The 23,579-nt window shown below is 51.7% G+C and overlaps 1 protein-coding gene across 1 annotated transcript; it reads right to left on the minus strand.

Annotated features, from left to right (window-relative positions):
* Nucleotides 1–48: 48 nt before the first annotated feature.
* On the minus strand, nucleotides 49–21,649 carry NMNAT2 (nicotinamide nucleotide adenylyltransferase 2). Its single transcript, XM_038183098.2, has 11 exons — nucleotides 21,486–21,649; nucleotides 8,946–9,034; nucleotides 8,362–8,429; nucleotides 7,889–7,967; nucleotides 7,110–7,236; nucleotides 6,392–6,472; nucleotides 6,252–6,296; nucleotides 5,695–5,771; nucleotides 4,007–4,108; nucleotides 3,230–3,297; nucleotides 49–3,078 (listed from the first exon to the last, which is right to left on the minus strand). Exons 1-11 carry the CDS (start codon nucleotides 21,568–21,570, stop codon nucleotides 2,976–2,978), a joined length of 924 nt encoding a protein of 307 aa, XP_038039026.1. The 5' UTR covers nucleotides 21,571–21,649; the 3' UTR covers nucleotides 49–2,975.
* Nucleotides 21,650–23,579: the final 1,930 nt, after the last annotated feature.

The raw sequence follows: 23,579 nt of genomic DNA on the forward strand, positions 1-23,579 counted from the left end.
CTGGTTTAAAAAGACACAGCAGTGGTGAAAGACGACACCAGCAGCACCTGTTTTTTCTTTTCTTTTGTTTATTACATAATTTAAACATTTTGCTGATAAAGACTTTTCTTTTGTCAATGACCAATTTCTTCATATAGCAACAGAAGAAAAAAAAATTAGGCTCCAAAACCTTTCACAAAAGTGATATCGGTGGCATGGCAACTTCAACACCCCCCTCCCCCCCACATTTTATTTTTTTCCCAAAAGGCATTTGAAGTTCATTTCTCTTTCAGCAAATCACACTTTAAAATTGGAGATTCAAAGACCAAAACACAAGAGCTTCCTCCCACCCCACCCATGCGCTGGACACCCCCTTCCACACCTCCCCACCGTCTACGTGGATCTCGAAGGATGATCTTTCCCATACCCACCCAAAGCCGTTTTCAAAACCAATCCCAGCATTGACTGACCTGTTACAAACCCCCCTCCCACCCCATCCTTGCCCCGTACTGTGAGTTTTACTGAGCGGATACATGAAGGCGTAGATAAGACTAGTAAGACAGAATATATTCATCATCCCTATCACAACGCTATGTCTCTAAGGCATGCCATCCTAAACACGATGAGATTGAAAGCCAGCTGGCTTCCCGCACGTCCCATCTCGTGTACCTGAGGGAGGGAGGGAGAAGGGGATCTGAGTTTGCTCTCAGATGTGCCACCTTCACTCCTTAGTGTCTCCTCTTTTGTTTTCCCATTTCCACCATTAAAATCCACCATCCTTCCTCCCTCTTCAAAGCTGCTTCACTTTTCCTAGAGGTTAAAATCCCTTTGTGTGTGTGTGTTGGAGGCTGGCTTCTAACATTATTTTTTCTCCTCCAGCTTGGAGCTAAAAACTGAGCGTGATGTCTGAGGCTGTTGTCTAGAATAACTTCTGTGCTGGGTTTGAAAGGATGGAGAGGCTGAAAAACTGACCACACAGGACAGTGAGGACGATGGATTTAGAGGAATCTAGCCACTGGCTTACAGACGTTGGGTATTTATGGACAAGAAACCCAGATAGGGGTACCTGCCCAATGCATTAGCTAAGGGGGCTTGGTAGGATGTTGGTTAGCAGCTCAAACTAGCAGAAGGACATCTCAGGAGCAGAGGCATCCCTGCGGGCTGATTCCTGCATGCTCTGGCCACTCTCTCTGGTTTGGCCCTTCTCTGCGGAGCCGTTAGCTGCTGCTCATGAAACCCTGTGCGCTGTGAGGACCTGGGGTTTGCAGGCAATGTTGTCTTGCCTGAGGTCACTTGCTGTTGCAGAGATGCCAGCTGCCTTCTCTGGAGGGAGCTGCAGCAGATTTATAGCACAGAGGACAGCAGTGTCCAGCAGGTCACCACGCTTAGTGCAATGTCTCATCTTTGAAGCTTCCATCTTTGAAGCTTCCAGCTCGTGACTCTTTGTAGAGTTTAAGGAAGAAGAAGAAGTAAATTCAGCTCTTTCCCTGAAACACCCTGGAGGAGTCTCAGCCTTCATGTGTGACAGCACAGTACTGGCCCTTGCTGGGGAGCAGCAGCTGGTCACAGCGCTGCCCTGGGGATCATGAAGAGCAGGTGTGCTGTGGCAGGGGGTTCCCTAGGCCTCGTCAGCCCGGGTCTTTGGGGAATGGGTCCAGGAGCTATAGACACTAGAGATACAAGGTTAGAAGGAGCAAGGGGAGGGGAGAAGGTGAGGAGTAGAGCAGGACTGTACCTTCCTCCTTGCGGCTGTCATCCTTCCGTGAGGCTGAGCAATCAGGGGAAGCAGATTCCTTTCATCCTGGGCATACCCAGCAGGAGAGTATCCCACTTCAGTAACCCTTGTCTCTGCAGGACTTAATTTCTTTTGCTCCATGTTACCTGCCCTGGTTTGGGACATTTGGCTGAGCAGGTTACACAGGGCACATTGCAGGCATGAAAGTAGGAGACTGGCTTGTCCCAGGGGATGTGTGGAGTATGCAAAGCCAGTTTTGGGAGGGCAAAAATATCATGAATTTAATAAACTCTTCAAGGATTGGAGTGAAGGGAAAAGGGGGGAGTTTACAGGTAGAAACAGAGAGCTGGAGGCTAGAGGATGAGGCAAGACCTGGTCTCCATGAAGCTCATCCAGGCCTGAGGCAATTCTCATCAGTGGCTTTGGGTTGCCTCCTGCTTCATCCCTCTTCTTTCTCCCACACTTCTTGGCCTTAGAAATGGCAGGTCCCTGTCTAGGTGCTGTGGGCCATCCCCTCTGATGTGGGGGCTGGAGTATAGCCTCACCCCAGCTCCGCTTGCCTTGGGATGAGCTGGGCTCACTGGCAGCCAAGGAAAGGTGAGACGTGACATACTTTCCAGCAAGTAATGCTTTGGCAACAGTGTTTACTCCTTCAGAAATACCATCTCAATTTTCAGGGTCAAGAGAAGGATTTTGGTGGCTGGGTTGTCCTACTGCTGGCCTGAGGAGGTCCACCTGTGGTGGGGCACCGAACCAGCTGTGTTACACCTGTCCACTACCCACCAGGATTCATTTGGAAGCAGGGCACTGGGGCAAGAGCTCCATGGGGCTGACATTGCAACTAATTAAAAAAAAAAAAAAAAGTCCACCTAGATGTATTGAGCTTAAGTAGGGTAAGATGATGCCAAAGAGGAAGCCCCTGCTCTGAGCATGCTGGGAGGTTGGACGGGGGGACCATTTCCCAGTGACATGTGTGGGGGAGGTGTGCCAGAGCTGCCTCCTTCCCCGAGCACACTGAGCACATCTCTGTCCCCCTCCCTCCCCACACATGATGGGGAGGGCAGTTCCCAAAAAAAAGGAGACCAAACCATTCCCCGCGGGGCTGTGCCGCTAGATGTTGCTGCACTATGGAGCGTTGGCGCTGGGAGTGAGAGGCCGTGGGGTGGGGAGAGATGGAGACACAGAAAGAGAGAGAAAAGTGTGATGGAGAGCTGTAGGGACGTGGGGCAACAGGGTTGTCTTTCTGCAGGGCCTCAGGTGCTTAGCCAGAGGCATTGATGTAGAGCTGGCTCTTGAGGATGTAGTCAATTACGGGCTGACAGAGGTAATCCACGACATGTCCATCCCCATGCTGCAGGGCCAGTCTGGGGGAGTGGGAGAAGAGGATGGGTCAGAGGGTGGCCCCTTTCCAGGGCTGACCAGGGGTGGGAACACCGTGGTGTCCCCATGGATGGAGGGGTTGGCTGGGGACACCCTGATTCCCCCCCATAGCAGGAGGCCCTCAGCATCACCCACCTGCTTTTGGTGGAGCTGATGACTGACATGGGGTGGTTCGAGTCATCCTTCACCACCAGGATGTTGCTCTGTGGAGGGAGGAAGAAGAAAGAAGCAAAGGGATGGCCTGAAAGCTGGTGTCAGCCAGTGCCCAGTTGATGACGGGGAGCTGGGCAGGGCTTGGTGGCCCCATTGCTGATCCCTGTTAGCAGCAGGGGCAAAACCAAGGTGGAATTCTCTGCCCTCCCCCCCCGGCCCTGTGTGATGTTGGTGGGGCTGGGTGGCACTCTGAGGCTCTCATTTGGGCTCACAAGAAAGTTTCGTCTCATGGAAGTAGTGCAGCAAAGGGCAACAGTGAGGGCAACAAAGATGATGAAGTGTCTGGAGGGAAAGACGTGTGAGAAATGGCTGAAGCCCCTTGGTTTGTTCAGCCCAAACAGAGCAGGCTGAGGGGAGGCCTCATGGCGGCCTGCAGCTCCCTCACGAGGGGAGCGGAGGGGCAGGCGCTGAGCTCTGCTCTCTGGGGACAGAGACAGGACCCAAGGGAACGGCATGGAGCTGGGACAGGGGAGGGTCAGGCTGGGGGTTAGGGAAAGGTTCTGCACCCAGAGGTGGTAGGGCACTGGGACAGGTTTCCCAGGGTAGTGGGCACAGCACCAAGCTGCCGGAGTTCAAGGAACATTTGGACAATGCTCTGAGACACAGGGTCTGATTTTTGGGTGGTCCTTGGACTTAATGATCCTATAGTTCCAGCTTGGGGTATTCTCTGATTCCCCAACTGTGTGTGAATCCTCTTACCTTGTACTTGCGGAGTATTGAGGAGTGGTTCATGATCCGATCAGGGTCTGCTCCATCCCGGGGGACCACCACAATCCCGAACTCCCCAACGATCACCTCCATCTAGAATCAACCCAAAGAGAGTTTTCATAAGCCCAGTGCAAAAACTGCTACCATCTCCTATCCTACCCTACCCCTCCCTCCCCCCCTAAAATGGAGCTGCACACACCATGAATGCTTAGCAAAGGTCTGGATGGAGCTAGCCTCAAATTTACTCCCTTTCTGGGCAACCTTTGGCAGAAACTTGGATTTATTAAGGAGTGCTGCTGGTGACATGTTGAGTGGTCTGTGGTAGATGAAATAAAAAGGAACAGGGTTAAATTCTATTAATGGAGGTCAAAGTTAGGCTTTAGGGAGGACCTGTCATGGTGGAAAGGCTAGCAGCAGCAGATGTTGCCTGAGGAGCACATGAACTCTGCCTCACTGGGGATTTGAGTGGAAGAGGCGGCAGCTGCACTGCTGGATCAGGCACGTTGTCTGCACAGCCCTTCATCCCTGGCCCTCTTTGTGTTTACATTATTATTTACTGTTCTCCCTGAGATAGTGCTCCAAGGCTGTCTCACCATGGCTGGGTTCAGGACGGAAGGGAAGAGGTTTGGAGGTACTGATCACAGCACCACGCAGCTTGCTCCCACCAGCCTGGGGCAAAGTGACTTGCCCAGAGCTGGCTGAAGCATTTTTTATTTCCAGCAGTCACCAGCTGTGATTCAGCGCACAGAAGGGGGTGAGCAGGTCAGTAATACAGCCCCTCTCCCTAGGGCTGGTGTTTGAGATGGGCTCGCGTCTCAGAGCACCCCCATTTGTTCCCCCATGCCAGAATCCTAGCAGTTCACTGTAAAAGCACCAACATCTGAGCAAAACACAGAGCTAGGCATCTCTATAGGGGTAATTTGCCATCTGCAGGTTGGATCTGCCTTTGCAGGGGAGAAGAAAAGAGACTTTTTCATCTCTCGCCTTGCATTCTGCAATCTGGATGTAGTTTCAGATGCCTGCTCTCCCCACCAACTCCACCACAGCCACTATTGCAGCTGGCTCGCTCGCTACCCCACTGTGAGATGGTGTCAGACAACATCTGGCTGAGGATTCAAGATGATTTTTCTTCTCAGTCTTAATTCCTTCTTTCTTTCTTCCTTTATTATTATTTTTTCTCCTTTAATCATTGTTGTTATTACTATTATTCATTCTTCTTTCATTGAGTGCAAGCTGTTGATATTGTTTCAAATGTCTTCAATTTCTAATGTCAGGACAATGCTTCTCTTACAGCAGTTTTGTAAACCTCTACTTTCCCACCTTGTCACCTTACTCTGCTGGGGCACGCACCTACTTGATCCTGTCTCCTTCCAAGAGAAAACAAATGGGAGTGCATTCTTCAAAATCCCCTAGGAGAGGGTTATCCTGCAGCAGCTGTGCCTTGGGTGACCCTGTGCAAGCAGGCACAGGTTTGGAGGCCAGGAAAGCTGAGCAGGGTTGCTGACGTGGTTACTTGTGCAGGGGAGGCATGGGCTGGGGGCGGTGGGGACAGCAGGGGTGGCTCCTGTGAGCCTGGAGGACCTGGGTAGCTCCCGGCCGTGCTGGGTGCAGGGGAGGCAGCAGCAGAGGAGGGATGGAGCCTGGGGAAGGTGCATGGGGGGGTCCCAGCGGCGACTCACATCAGACTCATTCCAGAGGCCAGGGATGCAGAAGGACTCCAGCAGGTCACTGCCACAGAGCAGGAGGATGCGGAGTTCTGAAGGAAGGAAGTGGAAAAGCTCAGAGGTGGGGCAAACAGGGCTGGGCAGACCTCCCCTCCTTGCTGTCATCCCATTGCTCTGCTTGAGTGAGTCCTTCCACCGAAAAAAAATCCCCTCCCCCCTGCCAAAACATGTCCTGCTAAAGATCCCACGGTCCTTCTTGCATCCCCAGTGGTGCCAAACAGAAAGTTCACCTCGAACTACCCCATGCACTATCTCATCTCCTCTTGTGTGCTGCTGTGTCAGTGCTGTCTGCCCCTTGGTAGCTGCTGTGCCCTGGAGGTGAGATATACCATGGGACAGGGGTAATTTCTGCATTTTATGGACGCGCATAAGTGCTCTGTGATCCGCTGTGGGGGCTTGATCCACAGAGAAATCTGGAAGACCCTTGGGAGCTGATGGTCCCAGGTCCCTTGCCATCAGGGTTCCTGCACTGCTGGGCACTGGCATGGCATGGCGAGGGGCTGGGTACTCACCAATCTCCTCGTATCTCATCACTGTCCCCAGGTTGGCGTTCTCATCTGGGGGGAGGCAGAAGAGAAGTGCTAGTGCCTGGCAGGGGTGCTGGGGAGGGAAAGAGGGCCTGGAGGTGGTGCTGGGTGTCTCCTGTACCTACCCACAAAGGTGAAGCGCTCCATGGGCGGGCGAACACAGCAAATCCGACTCAGGCTTTCTCCCACCTTCCCCAGGATCTTTGCTAAAGGCAGAGAAGAAAAGAGGTAAGATGGAACAGGCTTTTTTCCACAGCTGACCACTTGCACAGAGTATGGGAGGCTCCCACACATGGGTACAGCAGCTCCCACCACCTCCTCTGGCAGATGGCTCAGCCTTCAAATAACCAAATATCCATTAGGTGCAATGGAGCCTGCTGAGAGACCTGACCCAGGCCAGCCAAAAAATGATTTTTTTTTTTCAGATGGAGCAGAGAAGGGCAGAAATATGCCGCCAGGAGAGTAGAGGGAGCTGGGCTGGTTTTCATCAGGAGCATGGACGTGGGGCAGCTTAACATGGAGGTATAGAAATCTTTTGTTTGATTTAGGAAAGACAACCAAAAATAAGTATAAGTCATGAGGCAGGTGCCTCCGGGCAATCTTGGGGATCCCAGGGCTGCAAAGAGTTCAAGCACCCTGCCGTTCCCTATTTCCAGTGGTGCCAGCACACCAAATAACTGTGAGGAGGATGAGGGAAATCTCTGCTCCACCATTAGCGGTGGAGGAGGATGAGCTGGAGGAGCTTGGGAGAGCTCAACCCAAAGAGGCATGTGTTTGGTAGCTTGGGCTGGGATGTGAGGACCGGGTGGCCAGCTCCTCCTCTCTACCTCCAGTGCCACCTACCTGCGGTGGGCTTGTTGGAAACGTTGTTGTTCTGGTAGATGGGCTGCGGAGACTCATTCTGGGGCTGTCCGATCACAGGGGTCATGGAGGGGGTGTTGACGTTGGAGAGGATGCAGCCAGTCACTCTCTGCAGCAAGGAAGAAGTTTAATTGAAAGGGTGGCTTCCCCAAGACTGGAGGTGCCTCCCAAAACTTTTACCACCCTGGTAGCAAGCCCGTGTACTCAAAGATGAAGGTCATCACTAGTGACAGACACATCCAGACTCATTTTAGGATTCCTGTTGCTATGTGACCCCCCACCAGATGGGTCTTGGGCCCAACGAGTTGTGACTAGGACAGTGAGGTTGGGTTTTTGCACTGGCCCTTAAGGCTGGCAAAGTTGCTGTTGTCTTGTGCACAGGCAGGTGCAACCTCTGTCACTTGAAGGTGCTCATAAGTTCTGAGAAGTTTTGCCTAGACATTTGGACAGTTCTGCTTTAGAGGAAGTGTTCCTTGTTATCTACTGCTCCTTGCTTGGCCCCTGCTTACTGGTGACAGCACGAGTAGCTGATCTGAAGGGCTCCGTTTGCTTTTGTGTGCAGGGAGGAGGAGCAATACAAAAGCTGTGGCAAGGGGCCTCACACACTCCTCCGGCTCAGCCAATTGTCTGTATCTTCTCTGTTTTGGTCTTTAGTGCCCACCTCTGGGTTCAGGAGCACCAGCTGGGTGGAGGATGGTGTCTGCTGCCTGATCCTGGCATGGGATTAGGTCGCAGGGTGCCCACAGCACAAGGGCACTCACCTTCATCAGGTCACGGTGGTGCTCCAGCACGCTGCAGGTGGTCTGCCAGGTGTCCTGGTAGCACTCCCAGGGGTCCACCCTGCAGGAGCAACAGCAATGGCTGATGTCCTCATGTGGCCTTCCGCCAGCCCTTCCACCCAGCTCTCCCTGATGGCTTCATCCCCACTTGTCCCTTCCTTGCACAGTCCCCTGTGCAGCACGGGACCCAAACACGTGTGTCCATGCCCAGGCTCCTTCCTGCTCGTGGTACCCAAATTCCACTTGGCTTGGACGTGTCTATGTGTGCTATGACCCTCCCTCCTGAAGGCAGCTGAGATGCTGGTCCCACCTCAGTTGTGGGCCTCCTGCGGGCCACTGCTTGCCGGCCCGTTGGCCCTAGTGCCTGTCCCCAGGGTGGCTCTGACTCTGTCACCCACAGTCTATCCAGGCTGGAAGGGACCACGAGGACCATGAGGACCATCGGGGCCACTCACCGGATCCAGTCGGAGGACTGCACGGCCAGCTGGCACATGGTCAGGCGGTGCCGGCTGGAGACCAGGCCCTGCAGGAGAGGGGTGAAGGAACGATCAAAATGAAGATTAAAAGGAGACGGCCCATAAACACAGCTGCAAAAAGTGATTTAAACTCCTCATTTCTGGGTGAGGGGGAGTCCTGCCTCAGAGCTGTGGCAGTCAGCGTGGCTAAGGTATGGTGGCTGCAGACCCAGAATGCTGGGCAAGGCAGAACATCTCCACTCCTATGCTGTTTGCTTTTTTTTCTTGTTTGATTTTCTCTAGAACACAATTCTAAAGCTCACTTGTATTGCTGCTCTCCTCAAAATAAAACTGGGTTTTAAAATAATTTAGACAACCCAACCCAAGCAGAATGACCACCATCACTTTGCTTGGCAGCAGTTCTCTTTGCTCTCTAGTTTTAGCCGGTTACAGGCTCTCACTGCAAGTTTTACCTAAAGCCTGTGTGGTTTTATCCCTCTCCATCTTCTTGGAAGCATTCCCGTGGCTCCAGGATGCTCAACACGGCGCATACAGAGAGGAAAGAGATCACGGGGACAACTCACCATCTTCCCATAGGAGTCATGCACAGGTGAGACGATGCCACCAATGACGATGAACCGCCCAGTCTTGTGCAGGTAGTCACGGGCCCTCTCTGGAGGGGAAGAACAAGAGGGGGTCAGTGCACCAGCCCAACCCACCGAGCCCTGCAAAACTATATTTTTGGTTTTGCCAAAAGCCCTTTGAGGGGTTCACCTCCAGCTTCATATTGCCACCACCTCAGCTCCCAGCTGTGAATCTGGTACCTCTTGCGCCCCCCAAAATTAGTATTTTCCATCATTTAGGCAAGGGTTCTAACATCTTCATTGTCCACTGGCTTTTATTGTCTTCTGTAGGGCTGATTAAAAATTATTTTGTTCCTCCAAGTTTTGACATGCAGAAAAAGGAATATTTTTCATGAAAACAGCTTTTGGGACAGATAGAAGTCAAGAAAGGTATTGTGATTGCCATGCCCCTGGGACAGCCAGTGAGACATTTGTCAGCCTTAGTGCGCCTCTTAGACTCCCCCTAAATCCTCCCTCTGGCTTTCTTCCCAGTCCTTGTGCCCTGTACATGCTGGTGTCTGAAGGAATTAAAATGGGGTTGAATAATTTGATTTGTGAAGAGGAGCGGGGAGGACATCTTGGCTTGCTCAGCCCTGTGATAACCAAGGGAGAGAAAATGGGTTGGAAAGGGGTTTTGAGAGGAGTAGGGGCGTTGGGTGAAGGAGGCTGTCCCCTTTGGGGCAGGTTGCTAAAATCAGTGCTCCTGCATGATTATTGCTATGCGTGGTATAAGTTATGTACATAAAAAGACCCTATGCAGAAGCTTGAGAGTCCCTTGTGCATGCTCAGGACCTCCACAAACACTGAACCAGTCCCCAAAAAAGCCTAAAATCTTGCTCTGACCCCAGACTCCTGTGTGCATTCTATGGAGGAGCGTTGGAGAAAAGGAGCTTTGTTCCCATTTACAGCTGCGGAGTGAGGATTATGTGGTGACTTCCCTGGGACTTCCCTTTATAGCCTACTGTCATGGCCAAATACGCACTTAGGAGAAAAAAAAAAAAAAAAAAAAAAAAAAAAAAGCCTTTCTTCTCCATTTTGTGTTTTAAAAAGAGGAATTGTAGGGAAAGAGTGGCAGCTTCTCCCTCTTGGATGCTCCGTGCATGCTGTTATTGATGTTGATAGAATCACAGAATCACAGAATGGCTCGGGTTGGAAGAGACCTCAAGGATCAGCTGGTTCCAACCCCCTGCCACGGGCAGGGACACCCTGACTTGCCGAGGTGATCGGAATCTGGGGCAGACGCGTTCTGCCGCGGAACAGGGGATCGGGCAGGCAGGGCTAATTTTTCCGGCACCGAGCCCACTCGAGGGAGGCACCAGTACCCGGCAGCCCTCACGAGGGAGGTGAACGAGGCGAGAAGGAGGCGTAGGCGGAGCCAGCAGCGCCCCCTCCCCTGCGGTTCATAAACTGCCCCTAGGGAGCGTGAACAACCAGGAGAGCGGCGAAGAGGACGGGCAAACGGGGTGTGGCGCGGCAGAAGGGAGAGGTGCGGCAGTTCGTGCATGCAGGGCAAGCAGGAAGGGCAGAGTGCTCCCCCCTGCCCATACAAACACCTCCTCTAACGGCGGTCTACCGCTAGCTCAGCTGCAATGGTCTCCACCAGGCACAGTGCGCTCTCCAGGAAGTCTGTACACACCCAGACCGACTGCCCGCTCAAAACTGCGGCAGTTCAGGTCTCTGGGTGCAGGGAGTGCCTGGGCCTGTTGCTGCCACCTGTGGGGGGCAAAGAGACTGTGTGCGTGAGGTGCGAGCAGGTGGACTTCATGGTTGTGAAAGTGACCTATACTCTTAGTTGGGCCCAAGTTTTTGGTGGCCAGAACCAAAAAATTGAGCCAGATACCCACTTCCCAAGGGCTGTGTGAGCGTGAGCTAGCCCAGCTCTGATCCCACACCCCTGGGCACCAACCCCAACTTGCACCACATCCTCTCCGCAGCAGCTCTCAGGAGAGATTGGACCTGAGCGCCCTTCGGAAAACCCTCTGGGCACCTGCAAGCAAAGGAGTGGAAGCCCAAGAGATCCTGTATAATTCCAGCAGCTGTAGGCAGAGAAAGTGCTTGCCTGTTTCTATAGCAAGTCCAACAGTCTCGGGAGGACAAATTTTGGATGCCCAGGTGCCCCGGTGGTGCAGCTCACAGGAGGGAGGAGGTAGATGTTTTTGCTCTGAATTGTTCACTTGTTATCTTACTGCACATCAGCCTTTTGAGAAACCTGCGAGAATTCTGTTGCTCTACAAAATGTATATTTAAAAGTTGGGATTTGCGTTTGCAAGAGTTTGACATCTATGACAGAAATACCAAACACCAGGAGACAGAAGATAAATGCTGGGACAGCGGCAGGGGACCTGGGGCAGGTGGCACCATGGCTTCGGGATGTCACAAGACGATGGTGTGAGTTTGTGGCACATCAGTGCTGTAATCACAAAACTGCATTAAAGACTTTTTTTTTCTTTTTTTTTTTTCACAGATTTATTTTTCTTGGACTGAATTACTCTTCAATGTAGAGATGAAGAAAGCTACAGGCAGCTGTAGCCATGCCTGTCCAAACACATAAGCTTATCCAGCCTTGAGTGTTGTTCTCTATACGAGGCAAGAAAAAATTGCTTTAGGTCTTCTAAGAGGGGATGGTGGTGCCCACGGCGTGGATGGTGGAAAGTGGTGGAGGTCACGACTGGTGCTGAAAGAGCTGAGGGTGAGTCTTTGTCTGCCTTTGGGTCTTCCAGCCCAAAAGCAGCGGTGCTGTGCACATGGTGGGGTTAAGCTGAGTTGCTCCATGCCAAAGTATGATCTGTGGGTTTATTTGTTTGGTTTGGTTTGGTTGTTTTTTCTTGGTTTCTGGAGCTGGAAGCAGGATGCTGGATTTGTTGGATCGTTGCTTTGAGCAGTCATGGCTGCTCCGACACTGTGGTGCTTAGTGCTTCCTCCAAAACCCTGGGCCATTACGCCCTCTCAGAAAAAGCCTTTGTAAATAAAACTTGTATCTTTCATGCAAAGTATGCTGCTTGTGAGGAGCAGGTTGAAGACTCCCTGCAGACATGGGGGTGCCAAAGATAATGCAAAGGTGTCGCATTGCTCTTCTCATCTGTATTCCTTATGGTCAGCCATCGGTGCAGCTCCTGGCCTTATCTCCCTGCTTATGCAAAGATTGCTGCTTGGAAAAAAACTAACAAACAAACAAGCAAACAACAACAACAACAACAAAACACGAGATTTTGTCAGTAAAGCCATTGGTCTCAGGAGTCTGGGTCCCAGGTTTGTTGGGTTCCTGGCCTGTTTGTCACTGTGCTCAGCCTGGTGACAATGTTTCCAAACTGATGGCTCTTGAGGCTGGCCTGAGAGAGCAGGGCTGGACTGAAATGAAACAGCTTCTTGGTGAGGAAATGTCGGCGGTGGGAGCTGACATGCTTCTCTGCATCCTCTGAAGTCTCCTCTCCACCAGTGCTGGTACCTGGTGGGACGGGGCAGGAGCTGGGCACATCACACGGAGCAGCAGGAGGGCTGGTGTTGAGCGTCCCGGTGCCGGTGGTGGGCTTTCCTCCAGTGTTGTGGCCAGAAGAGCAGGACTGAGCTGCCCTCCTTGCGCCCCAACCTCCAGGCCCTTCCTCAGCCTGGTTCTGCCCAGCACCATGTGCCAAACACTACTATGTCCATGCCGTCAGGCATCAAACATTACCGAGCCAGGGAAGGACAGAAGGAGCCTGCTGGGGGGACACGGGTCCTTCTGACACCTCCCCGCTGGCAGGGGTTGTGTCCCCAGCCCAGCCTTCCTCCCCTCTGCCACCGGTGGATTTTGTATGGGTTTGGCACTGCCGCCCCCTGCGAGACGATGGTGAGGAAAGGACTGATCACAGGGCATGCTCCAGGGCTAGAGAAACGATAAATGATTGTTTTGTGTCCAGATCGCTCCAGAAATAGCATCCTGCTCCCCTGCTAGGAAGTCGATGCTTATTTAAGAGACATTTCTTTTTGGAGATTTTCACCAACTATATTTAATCATAACGCTTCCGCCCCACTGGCACCGCTCCATTGCCTCAACTGATGTTAATGAAATCAAATATTCCTTGTGCTTAATCTTTCAAGGTGGGATTTCAAATGTTTTGCCTTCGTCCCCGATCCATCCCCGCCCCTCCGAGTTCCTCTCTCCTTTGTTTTCTCCCAGGCGAGGAGATGCAGCCTGGGGGATGCTGCGGAGCCCCTGCTACAAACCTGCACAGGCACCGAGGGCAGGGTGGATGCCTTCCCCCCGGCCAAAATTCCTGCTCCTGCGGGGACCAGTGACCCAGATACGCAAGCACAATGCTTTATCCTTTAGCCAGCAGCACTTTTGAGTCTAAATCTTGTTCCATACCCTCTGCCTAAGTCAGGCAAGGAGCCAGCAGTTATTCTTGGCCTAATTGAGTGATGTATACAAATACATATATATATGATTCCGAATGCCAAATCGGGGATGTATTTGTAGCTGCACCCACTTGAGCCTTCAAATAATATTGAAAAGTGAATTCGGGCACCGGGCTGGGGCAGCTCTCGAGGCTGAGCTGTGTGACAAACCTGTCGTTTCCCTGTCCCCCAGCACCCCTCGCCCGCCCGCCTGGCTTCGGCAGCCCTGCTCTCCAGGGCTCACGGCGATGTCCCTGCTGCAAAAACAAGCCCTGGCTGCTCTCCAAGGAGAGCTTCACTTTCCAAAGAAGCGGGAGGAGGGGGTAGAGCTATCCCATTAAGCCCCGTTAATGCTTAATGATTTTTCATCTCCAAGCTAATTGCTCCGTTACACTTTACCCCCACTCCTTTAGTCCCGAGCTGCACCCAGGCATTGGATAAAGAAGATCGGGAGGGACTTCCATGCTAAATGGCTTCAGTTGTTGCTGCACTCTTTTTTAATGGCTTCTCACAGGCACAAAAAAAGAACCAGCCAGCAGGATACCTTGATACTAGAGGTGGAAGCCGAGGTTCTAAAGCCTCCAGAGATGCAGCGCCTGCATATCCTCCCTGCAACTCCCCTGGGCCCTGGAGAGCCGCCTGAAGGATGAGTAAGGATGCTCAGGCCATTGCCATCTGTGGCCCACTCATGGCATCCTGACTTTAAAAAAAATAAAATAAAAGAGAGAGAGAAGGTTGAAGGCTGAGTCAGTTCCCAGTGAGCTGACCTACAAAGAGCAGAACCCCTACATGAGACCTGGCCAGATGGGGCCTTGGAAGGGATCAGACCAGTGCCAGTCCATCTGGGTCCCTGTCACAGAGCCTGAGAGGACGCATTGCAGGGAGAGCCTTACCCGGGCCAGGGTGCTTTTCCCCTCTGGGTGATCCCACCTGGAGTTGAGGAGCAGTGTGTGCAGGGGCATTGTTATGGGAGCTGCTTCCTGGCACCAGAGCTGCACTGATGCCTCTGGGTGGGCACTGGCTCTGCAGGTCCAACTTGCTGCGGGAGAAAGGTGCTGAGCTCCTTCCTCTTCCAGTGCAGTGTTTAGAGAGAAAGGGGCCAAAATGATTACAGGTGAGCATTTGAGGACAAAATGCCCCAAGCCCACTGAACTGGAGCAGGGAACGGCGCAGAGCTGTGCCCTCCTGAGCAGGAAGGAAGGAAAGAAGGTGCTGCAGGGACAAAGTGGTCTGGTTTTGCCATGAACACCTGGGGATGTAAGTGCCACCTCCGATGGCTGCTTTTCTCCTTGCCCATCTCCCCAAGGAACCCACCGGCCATTTGGGGGGGAAACACCAGCCCACAGCAAAGATCCTCCCATTTCCCCCAGGGTTTGACCCTAAACTTCCATCGCATGGCTGTGTCTCTACTTTGATTAGAGCCCAAATATCAGTAACCAAAATAAACCCTTTGGCAAACAAAGGTGAGTGTGTTCCAGCTATTCCCAACTGCTCGCTTTTATTGCCTCGGGCCTGTGGATAGAGTGAAGTAGGACAAACTCAGCAGCAGAAGGCACATGGCAAATATTTTCACTATCCTGCCGTGGAAGTGGTCCCATTCTTCTTCTGCCAGGATGCTGGTGGATGTAGGACAGGTGCCTCGCTGCTCATCCCCAGAGAGGTGTCGCTCCCCACTGCAGCCAGCTGCAGGCTGGTACATCCCTGTCACCAAGAGCATTTTTTTTTTGTTTTAAAGGAGAAAAAAGAGGATTCTTTCACTTGTTTTCCACCGGCTTCCTTTCTTGTGCAATCAAATGGGGTTTGCCTTGCATATCCAAACTGTGGCAGCACATCCCAGTGAGCACACTGCCTGGGTGCAGCCCTTGGGGGGGGCAGGGACGGGCACTGCCCCTGCTGGGGTGCGGTTGCATGGTGGCTCCTGAGACCCCCAATACTGAGGCATCAAGCAAAGAAGCTGCAAGCAAAGCTGCTCCATCTGGGTTCCCCATGCTCCATAGGAGCTCTTCTGCATCTTCTCAAAATCCAAAGATGGTTCTGCTGTATTAGAGGCACCAGCTGGGAGAGCTGAAGCGACGTGCCCAAGGATGCAGGAGAGATGTGGGCACAGCATGCAGTTAGGTGATGTCCTCAACATCACATGGGCTGCTGCTCAAAAGTAACAGCGCAGACCATGCAGGAGGTGTGAGCATCTTAATGTGAGCCTCTGGTTTTGAAATGGAAGCGGAGCCCCTGGTTCTTGCTTGAATGAGGTTGTAGGAGTGAATTTCTGGGTTTGCTTGCATTTGGTTGAAGCAGAAGGTAGCACGTGGCACGTTTCAGCAGGGGGTGTTGTTTTAGAGACAATGCAGAGCCTCACCAGCTGTAATAAATACTGCTAAATATTTAAGAGCTTATAAATTGTTTAGAAGACTCCTTGAGCAGTTATTGATGGAGTTTCAGGCGGTGCTAGGGAAGCTCCTCTGCTCTGGGCATCAGAAGGATGGGATGAGATGCTGGAGACGATGGAAGCTGGGGGGCAGTGGGTCCTCCTCTGAGTGCTTCAGAGCCCAGCCCAAGTTAACATAAAGGATGCTGAGATGTGAGCATGGAGGAGTGGAGTTTGCCCTGCTATGACTTCCGATGTCCGATAACTCACCTGGAGGGTTACAAATAACATCTCTCCTGTTTCTGCTGATCCCTCTGCTGCCAGCACTCCCCAAACCCAACCACACTCTAGCACCTCAGCGGGGAGCAAAGCCAGGCCCAAATGCGCCCCTCACCATCTGCGATGTCCTCCAGCCCACCCTGGGCCCCCTTGCCCACCTTGATCGTCAATCACTGGACCTAAGGGCATGGCCTGATCTCTGTGGGGATGAAATGGCAGCATGAGGCAGCCTTCGCTTCCAGCTCGTGGTGCTGGCTGCAGAGGCAAAGCCTCTCTCACATCCCTGATGAGCTTTTGCTAGAGGGGGAATTTTGCATCTGGTCATCTGCAGATATTTTTGCACTTAAGGAAGAGGGGACAGGACGAGCTGTCCCTCTGCTCACCCGTCTCTCCCAGCCCTGTTCCAGGCAGTGCAGAGCTCATTAAGCTGCCTTGCACTTCAGCTGTCTCAACTAGTAAGACAACGTGACTCCTGAAATTCAGGCTACTAAAACAACACAAGAGTGGCAAAAGCCTCAGCCCTTGCTTTTTCCTTCCCCTTTCCTTCCCAGGCTTGGTCCTTTTGGCTACAAAGCCCACTGATGTAGCGCAGAGGAGCTCCAGGGGCTGCTTTGAACAAGCAGCGAGCGGCTCAGCCTGCTGGGATTTTTAATAGCTCAAATTCTCTTAAGAAGCAAAGCACCGGAGAGTTTTACTTTTAATGGCAGAGCCCTCTGCCATTGTTTGCTGAAGTATTGTATTTCAGACTGCTTCCTTGTATTTCATGGTGTCAGAGAGATTTTTTACCCATCTTAGTGGCTGGGATACAAGCTCACCTCAACGACAGATGCACATCGAATATGGGGAAAGTTCAGTTCAAGTTAGACAAAAAGGGTGGGGAAGGGAAGGTAGTGGAGATTTGCTGAATTTCAGGGCTTGAGATTCCCCCAACGCACAAGCTCTGCTTCTCTACTTGTGCCCAGGGCTTGGAGCTGTGTGAAATGAAGTGTGTGGGCATATCCATGGCCAAATAGATGTAAAGCGCGTAGGGTGCTGAGAGCCCATGCTCAGCAACCTAGGGCTCGATAAACCAAGCTGCAGCAGATGAGGAAGCCTGGATGCAGGCAGACACCATAGATTTAATTAAAATCACCCGTTTGCTATCAATGCTTGATAGTGCAGAAAAAAAAATGGTGTAAATAAAACCAGACACCTCTGACAGAGTGAAATAAGAGCACTGTGTCCCTTTTGGGGTTTGCCCAAAGTGCTGCCTTCAAATCCAGCTCTGAGCATCCCCCGTGCCCCAGCCTCCAGGATCCCATGAGCACTGTACCACCAGGGCTTGAAACCATCCTCTGCCAGGGCAGAGGGGCCAGGAAACGCTCCACTAACCAAAGCCTGATGAACAGAGGGGGAAATAGGGATGGAGGAGTGCGCAGGTCAGGTTTGACGTGTGTCAGAAGTGCCAAAATGGGAAATATTGCATTTGGAGAGTAACCTTTTGTTCTATAATTTAAGAAAAACAAATAAACAAAAAATCAATATTAAAACACTGAATTTTGATTGACCTGATGCACCTCCTTCCAGTCCCTGAGGTTCGGCTGCAGGAATTATCGGGACAACCCCACAGATCTTGTACATTTATGGGATGGGACAAGCCCTTTCCCACGCAGTGCTACGAAGCAGCTCACCCAACAGAAGCTCTTCCCCACAGCTCCAGCACTTCATTACCTCCCTCTCCAACCCTGAAACACCCTGAGAGGGAACCACACCGACCCTGCAGCCTGTGACTTTGCACAGGGACACCTTTAATCCCAGTACTATGCCCAAGACTACCTTCAAAAACTACTTTTTTTTTTTTTTTTTTTTTAATTTAAGTTGTGCTTTCCATCTTGCTCTGGAGGCTGCCCTGTGGTTTTGTGCTCTGCAGGAGACACAGCTGTGCTGGGGTTCCCTGTGCTGGGACGTGGCAGGGAAACGCGTTACTTGTCAAAGCTGGCAGAGCACCAGCACAGGCTCCGGTCCGTTTGCATCACCATGCAGATAGTATTTTGCTTTTGACATTGGCCCATTGGCTCTTGTCCTTTGGGTGGCATTGCTCGCATGGGGAGAACTGCAGTGAGGCTAGGATGGGTGCTTCTCACCGCAGGCTGAAGCCCACCAGTGATCATGTTAAAGCCTCATTAAACCACCTCTGCCCTCTTCTTTCCTCCCAGCTTTCCTTCCCCCCATCACATCCTAGGCTGAGTTTCTTGTTGCCACATAAATTTAGAAAATACAACTTAAAGTTGTGACTCAGAATACACGTACATCTCAAAGCACATCTAACACCACAAATAACTCAGAGTGTTTTCAGGGCTATGTGGGTGTTGTCGCAAGCCCTTAAAGCGGACAGCTGTACAGCAAAGCATCTCACCTCCTTTTCCTTATATGCAGTGTTTATGTTTTGTGTTAATTATTAGCTTTTATGTATGATGTTTATTGTATATGCACAGACACAGATCAGGCTCGCTTGGTGAGCCCCAGTGACCCAGCCATGGAACTGGTGGAGAGGGAAGGAGCCTGGCTGCAGAACCTTCGTGGATGCCAGGGTCAGCCACGGACTGCAGCTGGAGGTCTGGGGCTGGGACAAGTTCCCAGCTTCCCGGAAACCTGAGCATCATGATAATGAGTCTTAAATTTACATTCAGGGGAAACTGGGGAAACATTTCCCCCATTAGAAGAGCCTTTCAAATAACTAACAAATAACACCTCTCATTCAGGAAAAAATCCTGAATTTGGGGTTTGGCCTGAATAAAACACGATACGATCCAGACTGAGACATGTGATGGGCGTACAGTGGTATGTCTATAGTGGCATGCCAGTGCAAGTCTTATATGTCCTCTCAGCTTAATTGGTGCCATGAATTAAATAGATAAATGGTATCTCTTTATGGTAGGCAACAAACTGTAACAGGCCAATGAAGCCAAAATATTTATCTGAAAAAATAAAGACAGTCATTTTGCACAAATTCAGCTCTTGGAAATACAGCATTTACAGGACAGGACACTCTTTTTGTTGGGCTCTCATAGCACAGAGCTCAAGGATCAATACAAGTTTTGGTCGTGATTTCCCTGCCCTAAAATGATTCCTCTTTTAAAAGGGGGTGAGGGAGTCCTCAAACAAAAATGGACAGGGATTTAGGAACTAATTTCCATGTCCTTTAGTTGTAGAAGACTCTCATGTCCCTGTCCCGGTTTCTCAGGACCTTACAGTCCAGAATCTCTCCAGGACATACAGACAGAAAATTTCCACATCAAGCCATCCTCTCTGAGCTAAAACATGTCTTCCTAGAAAACTGCTGAGTCCAGATTTAAAGCCTTCCAGTGACGGAAAATCCACCAGGTGCCTGAATGTCTTTTTCTACTCTTTGATTAATTTCACTGAACAGCACACACCAGATTTCTAGTCTGAACTTGTGTGGCATCCCAACCTGCTCCTGGCATGTCATCAGTCCTCCTCTGCCAAGAGAAGCAGCCCCCCCTGGTCCCACATCCCTCCCTCGTGCAGACACCCCTAGGCCATGATCTCGTTTCTCCTTTGTGGCTTTTGTAAATCTAGACTGAGCCTCTCTCCGCTCTCACCATAAAACCTGGTTTCCGGAGCTAATGCAATTCTCGTTACTGTTCTTCCAGGAAGGGTTTGCTAATGCAGTATGTAAAAACGAGGCAACCTCTCTTCTTCTGCTTGATACTCCCCTGCTTGCATGAACAAGGATTGCACTAGCTGTTTTTTCTACAGCATCGCACTGTTTGTATGCAGTGCACTCCGTACGATTGCTCCTCAGTCCTTGACAACATCACGGTTTGGCAGAAGACATTTGTTTGCCTGTTGTTTATATGTGACGTGCTTTCCTGCTCGCTGTACACATGACTTTGCATTTGACTTCACTGTTCAAGTAAGGCATTTCTATCAAACAGACCACGTCGGGCAGCACAACTGACTCGTTATCATCATTAATTCCTGTTCTATCCACTTTGGAGTCATTGGCGCTTTTTACCAGCGGGGATTATATATTTTCTTCCAGGTCATTGATAAAAGATACTGAACAGCACTGAGCCAAAAAAAAAGAAAAAAAATCTCGTGTGTCAACTGCAAAGCATTATTTTACTGACCCTTATTTTCTAAAATAAATGTTGTTACTTTTTTTTAGTCCATTGAATATGGGCCACATTGTTATTTTAGTTTTACCTTTCTTAATCAGAACGTCATCTCTAATAATATGGATTACAGGAATCCGTTTTATCAATGGTCACAACCAAGACCCTGTAATTTCATTTAATTATGTTTTGATTTTTAAATAGTTTCTCTTGTTCCTTTTTGTTTGCAATTGGTTTTAGCTTAGGGAATGGGGTTTTTGAAGTTTTGGGTATATTGGTGTCCAGGAAATCTGCTGGCACTTAGGAAAAGAAATCACAATGTGATCATTTGCATCCAGAAAGCTGTTATTTTCTGCCCTGCTGACCATCTCATGATAATCTACAAAAACAAGGTCTGATGCAGAAATACCCCTAGCTGATTTCAATTATTATTATTATTATTATTTTGTTCTTGGAAACCTGCGTACAGCTTACAGAAACCCCAGGGATGCTTCCCCAGCTGTAGCACAAGCCCTTCAGCACCTGCTCTCCAGCCTGAAATCCCCCACCAGCCATCAGGGATGGATCCTCTCTGCGTGCCCTGGGCAGGCGTGTGCGAGGAGCCGGCCGATCTCTGCACTTCCATGCCGTGGGGCGGTGGGCTGCGGACACCTCACCCTCGCAGCACCCACGTTCTCAGGCTGATGTACGGGGATCTCCAGGCAGCCCGAGCTTTATCCGGGCAGTCAGTATTTATGGCACGCCAGCCTGTCTTTGACAGCGACTGCCCTTCCTCCCTGCCTCCATCCCTGCCTCCCTCCATCCCTCCCTTTCCCCTGAGCAGGCTGGAGCAGTGCTTTCGGCATCCCCGCCACCCGGCGCTCCCCTCGGACGCTCGGTGACACCGACCACCGGCGTGTCCGACCCCTGCGGCTGATGATCGGCCACACACGGCTGGGCAGCCCCGATCCCTCCAGCAGCTGCCCGTATTTTCCTTCCCTTACGCCATACCTGGCTGTAGCCGCTTGGCCCGCTCCCTCCCTCCTCCCTCCCCAGCCAGGGGGAAAATAAAAGCGCTGCGGAGCCCGCAGGCTGGCGGACACTGCCGGGACGGCCCCGGGGGTCTTAGGGGCAGGGGCGCGACAAGGGGAGCGCAAACGGGGCCCCCCCTGCGCCTTGTGCCGCTCCCCGCAGCGGGGCCGTCCTCCTCGGCGGCCTCCGGCTGCTGGCGAGGCCGGGACCTCGCCTCCTCCTCTTCTTCCTCCTCCTCCTCCTCCTGCTGCTGCTGCTGCTCCCCCCGGCCTTCAGCACCACCCGCCCGCGGACAGCCCCGGCCCCGGCGCCCCCGGTGCCCCCCCCCCCGGCCGCCCCCCCGCGGGGCCTCACCGAACATCTGGATGTGGCCCTTGGTGATGGGGTTGAAACTGCCGCAGGCCAGCAGGATAACGTGGGTCTTGGTGGTCTCCGTCATGGCCCCGGCCCGGCCCCAGCCGCTTTTTTTGTGTCTCGGTGCGGTTGCGGCGGAGGCGGAGCGGGGGGGAGCGGGGCCGGGGCGGGGCCGGGGCCGGGGCCGCCTCCCGCAGCCTCCCCCCGGTGGCCGGGAGGGGAGAAGGGCGCTGGGAGAACGGCCCCACATCTGCTGCCCGGGGACCGGGGTGCTGCTTTCCCACTGCAGATGCTCCGGCGCCTTTAGCAGAGGCAGCAGCTGCAGCCCGGGCACAGCGCAGGCAGCGATGGTCCCAGGGCTCCTCGCCTCACTCCACTGCGCCTTGCCTCCTTTCGCAGGAAAGAAACTAAAGCTCAGGCAAGGTGCACAAAGCACAATTTTTTTCTTAATCCAAAGCATAAGGGAGACAGCCAAGCTGAGCCAGTTGGTGACAGTGACCACAGAGCGCACAAACTAGAAGCGCAGGGGCAGCTGCTGTGGCACAAGCGTGGCTGAGCTGGAGGGAGCTGCCAGAGCTATGGTAGGTTTGAGGCCACACGGGATGGGACAGCCTGCGGGATGTCCCTTTCTGGTGACCCAAGTCATGCACAGACATCCAAACAAGGAAGGACAGAGCAGGGCCCTTGCCCAGTGAACAGAGTGACTTCCAGCCGAGGTCTGAAGATTCCTGAGCAGAACCACTGAGCACCTCTTCCAGCTCAACAGCTTTTGCTCCCCGCTTGGCTCGTGGCCTGGACAAAGCTGCCACAGGGCGCTGTGGGGTGAAGCTGCTGGGGGCCCTTGGGGGCACTGAGACTGTGGACCTAAGAGCCTGGTGCAGCCACCTCTGCAAACATCCCCAGCACTCCTGGGATGTGACACTGCCTCGTCAGGCTATCTCTGGGGGAAGGTCAGCTTGGTAGCAGATTTCTCTCCTGCTTATATTCAGCAGCTGAGCATTGGCCACAGATGCAATCAGCTCTGCTGGCACTTTTCCGTCCCCGATTCTGTCTGAGGTTACAGCTCGGCCGTGCAGGATTGATCTGCAGCTATGCTCTGAGCTGGGCTGTGCAGACTGGGGCTGCGAGATGGAGGCTTTGTCCTTCCTTTCCAAGAGGGATTTGGCTTTTATTTAGTGTGTAAGTACTTCTGTCAAGAATGTGCAGCGCACACTGTCAGAATTAAGAGTAAATCCATTAGATACTTTCTGAATTACAAGGATTAAAAGGGATTTCTTTAAGGAATGCAGCATTTTTACATTTTTTTTTCTTTGTCTCACATTTTTTCTTTGTCTGGAATGGTATTTGCAAGGGAACAATGAAGACTTTACACACCCATATAAACTCAAATTTTCTAAAGTTTTGCATATAGACTGTATTTGGAACCACGAGGCTATAATTAGGATAAGACAAGGCTTTTGTCACTAACATGTCACTGATTAAAAAAAAAAAGTAATAAAATCTGGGATGACAACAAATACATTTTAATAACAGCAACATAATTACTGAGAGAGACTGATACAGGGCAAAATTGAGATTGTTTAGGTATCTTCATACTTTGTTTCTTCCTTCAAGTTCTTCAATTGCTTCAAGTGCTCATTTCCCAGATTCATAATACTGAGATTGAAATAATCACCAAATCGGCAGAGGATCTGGGGTTTTCTCATCTGGTTGTTGTGCCCTGTACTCTCAGCTTCCCTTGATCCCAGGTTTTTACCCAGAACAGCAGCCCAGTGTGATGTCTCACAGATCCACAAGTCAAAGTCTGACACTGAGGTGGGGAGTCAGCAGGTGGCCACCTCCCCATGTGAAAACGGGGAGAGTTTACACTCACAAAAAGGACACCTTGGGCTCTGCAGTGTTTTAGGCTGCTGAAGGATGCCAAGCAGATTCACTTTTGGGATCAGGATCCCTTCACTCCTCAGCATTTTGGCTGTGTTGCAGAGCCAGGATACATTGCTATTCACTGCGTTCTTGGGCTATCTGGTCAACCGGGCTCATCTGTGGATCAAATCCTTCCCAATACCAAGTAATTAATAAAATGGTAGACCACAA

This window comes from Anas platyrhynchos, chromosome 8, assembly GCF_047663525.1.
Source record: "Anas platyrhynchos isolate ZD024472 breed Pekin duck chromosome 8, IASCAAS_PekinDuck_T2T, whole genome shotgun sequence".
Taxonomy (NCBI): Eukaryota; Metazoa; Chordata; class Aves; order Anseriformes; family Anatidae; genus Anas; species Anas platyrhynchos.